This window comes from Pogonomyrmex barbatus, unplaced genomic scaffold (genome assembly GCF_055798465.1).
Source record: "Pogonomyrmex barbatus isolate J1 unplaced genomic scaffold, ASM5579846v1 scaffold99, whole genome shotgun sequence".
NCBI lineage: Eukaryota > Metazoa > Arthropoda > Insecta > Hymenoptera > Formicidae > Pogonomyrmex > Pogonomyrmex barbatus.
Genome location: NW_028297203.1, coordinates 1 through 6,955, shown reverse-complemented (window position 1 = coordinate 6,955; position 6,955 = coordinate 1). Strand labels below are relative to the sequence as shown.

Here is a 6,955-nt window from a genome sequence, read left to right as displayed (position 1 = left end):
ATAAAATTCATTACGTTATTTCTTTTTCACTTTTTCACTGTTTTAAAAGTATCGATATCTTTCTTATTTATGCCTCACTCGTAAATACTTTTTAAGGAAATCTGAAGTTTTCTGTAATATTTAATGCCGCATTGCGTATGAAAAATATGAAAAATTAACAAAGTCAGCAAGATGCTATGGAATATAACATTTCTATTCTTTCATATCTTTCGAGTCGATTAAATTGATAAAGATTTTAGAAATTATGATGTTTGTAGTAGACGATTTTGAACCCATGATTGAAAAAATGTGATTTATGATAAATATCTATCTATTATAAAAATAATTTTTATAACAAATGTAACTGTCATACCAAAACATATTTTTTGTCGATATGTTGCTACTATAAATCTAAATTAGTATCTTAATTTTAATGCAAAATTAATTTCTCTTTCTCTATAGACAGATAGGAAGAAATTTTTTCGTTATTTCATATTATGCAAAATCTGAAGATTAGAGAGACATAACAAAGAGATGTTTCTTATATATGCGGCATATTGTTCTGTTCTATTCCAGTATTAATCAGTAATGCGACTTATTTTATCGTTAACGTGCACTTATAATCTTTGTTTCAATTTACATACATTGCATGTCTATCGATATAAAAGCAATAACAAAAACAAAGAATAAAACGACCAACAAAAATAATAAAAATAACTAATAATAACTAATAATTTTTGATAATTCAGTACGTTTCTCAAGTACATTTCTCAAGAGTTCATCATATTTGACTTGATATTTATATACATGATTGATACTCCCAAAAATTCATTCATATTCTATTCTTACAATGTTAATATGTATATACATTTAAATAAAATATTAAACTCTTTTTCTACCATTTTGTAAATTATCTTGTGATTTCAAAAGGAAACAGACAATATGGCATACAAATAATCAATTAAACAACAACTTTTAACTTATAATGTACCATTAAATATCGTAATGTATAATATTGAAAGTTGTTCAAAAATCAAACAAATCAATATAGAAAAAAGACAAAACTCGATATTCTCGAGACATACCGAGATTGTAAATGATTTTTAACAGCTTTCTTAAGAACATAAAATGCGCATAATTGTTATTTTATTTTACTTAAACAAGGATCACAGGTATTTATCTCACTTTCGGAAATATATCTAATAATATTATATATATATATATATATATATATATATATATATATTATGTCTATAATAAATATTTTTGTTAAAGAACCTAAATATATCAATATGTATTAATATATTTCCTTCCTTTTTCCAATACTTTTCTCTCCTTGTAAAAATTAATAGAAATATATTTTGTTGCTATACAAAGCGATACAAAATTGATGGGAAACAAAACCTAAGTAATACTTTTTGTTCAGATTCTAATGCCAAAAGGTAAATCCTTATGCAAAAAAAAAGAAAAGAAGATTAAATATAAACGGAATAATTTGAAATGGAGTTGAGACTCTACAAGAAATTGAGACTCTACAAGAAATTTGTTCTCTCCTCTTTGACTAGCTATTATCACAGTGATGGGTATTATATACTCACACATGCATCTACTTCGTAAACGCTTCTAGTGGTATCTGCCCACATTTACAAAATTCTTGAAAAGCGGAGAGTGCGTTCTCGTAGTTCCATCCCGTTTCTCGTAAACATTTCAAGCTCCATTCCAGATTCATAGTCGTTTGCTGACTTAAAGTTATTGTCATCTGCTGTTTTATCTCCCCGCTGGGTTCCATTGTCATCGCCACTTCTGCGACTTCTGCGACTTCTGCGACTTCTACGACTTCCATCGCCGGCGTTTGCTGAGTTTGCTGATCATTTAACGATAACTGATTCAATTGCTGACGTAGTTGCTTCAGTTGTGCCTCGGGCGGTTGACTGATATGCAACTGCTCATTCCGAATACAGTATCCGTCACCTTCCGGAACGATCATGAATGTCCGATTGAAGTGGCGAATGGGTTCCTTGTTGTCCTTGTTGTTGTTAAGTAACTCTTGGAAGTAACCCGTTAGTGTGATGAACATCATTGCTCGCTGCAAATAGATAAGAAATAAATTATTTACTAAATAAGTAATTATATCGTCCTCTTTTATACCGTACCATGACGTAACCATGACAGTATATGATGATACTATATCATCCGTAACAATAAAAATTAGTACCACTTACTGTAACAAGAGAGATGTCCATAGTAAAAGTATTTAGCAAATGCCTTGTTCGTGGCATTTCTGATAATAGAGAAACTACGGGTAATCTACCCTGTTTCAATAACTTGTGTCTTTTGTTCGTGTCATTTATTTTCAATAAATTCCGATTTCCCATAAAATATTCATTTAATCTGCAACAAAAATAATTATATTAAATAATATAAAATAAAATAAATCAAAACTCAATATATAACTCACAAATATTACCGAGACAAATGTAGAAATGTACAAATATTCGTCAGAAAGAAAACAAAGAGCGTAGCAATATATAGTACATAACACTTACTTGTAAGAATCGGTTATAGTCATGCTAAAGCTAGCGTCTTTGTCATATGCATTAAGTAAGGCTTGGCGATTCTCACTATCGAATACCGTGAAATAATGTTGCAAAAAAACACCCGCAATCTCTCGCGCTGTGACATCGGTAACGAACATTCTCTGTGATGGAGGAACTTTAGTTTCATCTACATCGAAGACGATCGGTCGTGGCAATTCAACACCATCCTACAGAACACGATAAAAGCTTGTGTCACACGAAAAGATGGACTAGATGAATTTTAATACACGCGTATCTAACAATGTATATGATACTCACTAAATGCATTAGTTTTGGGAACCGCTTCCGGATATCGCTATAAATGAAAAAAAAAAAAAAGGAACAACTGATTTTTGTTAACTGATAAAAATATAAAATGCAAATCATTTATCCGAAATACTTAAAGAAAATTGCACGCGATAGTATTTGATAAAATTAAAAACAAAAGTGAAAAGATATGCGCATTTGTAATTTAACGGCATATTTTTAACGGCAAGCCCAAATTAAACTACTAAAAAATTAATTATTTAAAGACGTTTAGCTAAGAGAATTATATAAAATACATAAAAATAAAAAAATAAAATGTAACATATCATCGTATTACTCTTATCTTCTGTTTCTCTATTTTAGGTAAAAGAAAAAGAAAAAAAAAAAAAAAAAAAAAAAAGATTACATTCGAACGTTACGTTACCTAACGTAATCACTTTGCTGAGATTTATATTTGTTGCACACAGGATTTCCACTTAACTTCAATTCGCTGAGTTCCAGATTCTTGATGGAATCAAGCTGCTGAATGTCTCTGATCTACAGTAAATTAAGTAAATTAGTAAAATTTGAGTCGTCAAAAGGGAAATGAACATAACGCAGCACATATTTCTATATTCATTCTGTGTATACTCACTTTGTTTCTACCAATGTAAAAAATCTTCAGTTTTAAGAATTTATCACTTAAAACGCTGAGCCCTTCGATATTCTGTAATTTGTTGTCTTCCAAATTTAAGGCTTCCAAATTCGGAATATATTCGGCTACAATATTCAACACAGTCATCAATATGTCAGGATGAAACAATGCACAAAGGTAATCAGAGACAAGATCTGGATCTAGATGGAACTTGGACAAATCTAAAGCATTTGTCTCTCGAACGTATCTCTTTTCCATTGCTTGCTTTAATCGTTCCTTCAACTTGTCGTCAATCTCACATACTGGAAATCCTTTACGTTGCCCTAGTCTTACTTGCAATTTAAACCCATCAATCATTGTAATCTTGCGGTCACAATTTACCAATGCATTTGCCGTCTTATAATCGTCTACGTAGAAACTAACTTCCTTTCCCATCACCTTATACATTATAGGAACAAATATTTGAGGCGCCATAAAATTCAATAAGGCTCTTATTACATTGTCTTTCTCATATTTATAACCATATGGTATGATAATTCTATAATAATTGGAGTTTATCACAGGAAGAGGACGCGACAGAGAATCTGATTGACCTCTTTTTAAATTCTTATTCTTGTTCGGCATAGAGTGGTTTCTTCTCTGAGACGTGATTTGCCAAGCTCTGTCTCCTTGATCTTTATTTCTTGGACCAATTATGACTCGTCTTGTATCTTTGTTCGAATCAGTCAGAAAAATATTCTTATTAAAATTCACCAGTGACAATTTACGCGACATTTCCCTATTGTTAAATCTTTCATTTTTAAATGATATGCAATGTTTAATGGGACCGATATTAGATCCACCGTTATTCCTTCTGATGTTGTCACGACCTAGAAGAATATAATATAACGACAAAATGGTAAAATTACAAAATATGTATAATAATTATTTCAATAGTACAATATTTCATAATTCTAACACCTTTAATGAATAACGATTCTTCATTACTATCTCTAATTATGCCAAGAATCCATGAATCCGTGTCATATATATTTCTTTAACGTTTATGACGTAAACAAGTGTATAAAATTTTTAGATAAGCTATAATGCATTTTCTTTCTTCTATCCGTTCTTCTATCCGTATAATTCAATACTTTCTAATATTGTTGCATTGTTTGTTGCATATGTTTACGATTGCGAGCGCGATACTCAATACCATGTTTCTTTCTCTTTTACTTTCAATTAGTATTAATTTTATGATTAATTTTATGAAAATTTAATTTTATGTAAATTTTATTACTTATAGTATGCATTATATATATATATATATATATATATATATATATATATATGAAATGTTTTATACGAATCACAGTCGCTTTATTCTATATAGAAGGCGTCCAAAAATTCATAGTTTCAAAGATAGAATATTCCTTTGGAAATCTATAGAATTATTTTGACCAATTACATAACTGTCCACGATTCAGCGATTAGTCGAAGTAATTCACGTGATCCTAGTTTCTCGTTTTTCTTCTACATGATATTTGTTTTTAATTATAAGTAATATTCTTTGTGCTTCAAAATTCTTCCTATCGTACAATCTTATTTGATTGCACAATAATACGAATTCCGACGCACAAACAATATTACTTATTAATCAAAAACAGATATTATGTAGAAAAAGAAATTATATCACTAAACTGATAAAATAATTTTTAAAATTAATAACTTATTCATTAAAGTAAACAAATACATTCATTTATTAGTGAAATAAATTTTTTTTATTTATAAAACGCGTTGCTTTGTTAAACAAATTCTTTATTTAATTTCAAAACATTTTTGGTGTATTAACATCTACAATTCTTGAAATATTGATTTTTCTTGAAACATAAACATATATTTCTTAAAATATAAAATATTAGTTTTTTAAGAAATTCTTTTTATTAAAACAACAATTCTTTATTTTAAATAAAAGAATGTTCCATAATTAAATAGTACAACTTTAAAAAAATAAAGATTTACATACTAAATATGTATTTATTAAATTTAATTTCAAGTGTGTCATTATAAAGAGAATTTATGTTCTGTTTTTATATAATTTCCTTGAATTCGCATAATGTTACAATTTCCAATTACATTACAACCTTCAAATGAAAAGTGTCTTTGCAATTATTTAAATAAGCTATTTTCTTTTTCAAATTAATTAAAAAATATTTTTCTAATTTAAGAAATTTTTTTCAGTGTAAGCATTTTTCTAATTATCTCACCGAGTATCGAGTTAGGAGTTATTCTCGGGAAATATTGCATATGAAAATCCTAAAATTTATATAACACGTTATAGATTTTCGTATACGATATTTATACGATACAGATTTAAGAATCCCAGGCCGGAATATTACATCTATAGTACCAGACCTATCATGTTTAGTATCATTACGCGTATTTCCAAAGTAAAAACGCTTCTTCTTTCGAAGTATTCGCGAATTTAACATTCTTTTTCTCTCGAGTATTTCATTTTCTCGCGATCGCTCAACCGGCTCTAATCGTAAATGAGCTACATCCAACAAACAAACCAATACTGGAAGATAAATCGAATGTGTACTATTGTGTGGTATATCGGAGTGTATACCAAAGAGATATGCTTAATACAAAACGGAAAGCTGAAATCATGCGCTGAAATCATGCATGCGATGTACCGCGGAACTGTGAAAATACTTACGGAAATAACTCTTGTTCTCGTTTCCTCGGATGTTTTGGTCACCCCACATTTTTGACTTGTTGAATTTCCTCGACATCTTTTTCGAAAATAATACAAATAACACAAATCTGAAATAAACTAAAATCTGCCGATACCAAATCAACTAGCGCAATTATATTCCGCTTAATCTCACTTTCTATAGGCGATTTTTCAAACTCGACTTCTCAGACACGAACGACGCTTACTACTCCGTGAATTTCATCGGAATAACTCGCGTGATCGCTAAACGGCACGCTCAAGCCGACGCTTCGCTTTGTACGCATGCGCAGAGATGTCCCATCCTCCTGATGATTCGTTGCACCAGTTGTATGCTTGCAACAGTGATGCGAATAGTCGAGCCACGCCCCATATCAGCGAGTTTCCCCCTCCTTACTTACGCACGCAGTGACGCTCCGACTATCCGTGAGATTATCCGCGCGTCACGCAAGGCACACGAATAGACGGAGCGTCTCTCTCTCTCTCTCTCTCTCTCTCTCTCTCTCTCTCTCTCTCTCTCTCTCTCTCTCTCTCTCTCTCTCTCTCTCTCTCTCTCTCTCTCTCTCTCTCTCTCTCTCTCTCTCTCTCTCTCTCTCTCTCTCTCTCTCTCTCTCTCTCTCTCTCTCTCTCTCTCTCTCTCTCTCTCTCTCTCTCTCTCTCTCTCTCTCTCTCTCTCTCTCTCTCTCATCTCTCTCTCTCTCTCTCTCTCTCTCTCTCTCTCTCTCTCTCTCTCTCTCTCTCTGTGTGTGTGTGTGTGTGTGTGTGTGTGTGTGTGTGTGTGTGTTG

General features: G+C 31.2%; 1 protein-coding gene across 1 annotated transcript; it reads right to left on the bottom strand.

Annotated features, from left to right (window-relative positions):
* Positions 1-641: 641 nt before the first annotated feature.
* On the bottom strand, positions 642-6,381 carry LOC148934499 (nuclear RNA export factor 1-like). Its single transcript, XM_089085091.1, has 7 exons — positions 6,155-6,381; positions 3,457-4,325; positions 3,247-3,359; positions 2,835-2,871; positions 2,526-2,743; positions 2,202-2,370; positions 642-2,065 (listed from the first exon to the last, which is right to left on the bottom strand). The coding sequence occupies exons 1-7, from the start codon at positions 6,228-6,230 to the stop codon at positions 1,586-1,588; spliced, it is 1,962 nt and encodes a 653-aa protein (XP_088941217.1). The 5' UTR covers positions 6,231-6,381; the 3' UTR covers positions 642-1,585.
* Positions 6,382-6,955: the final 574 nt, after the last annotated feature.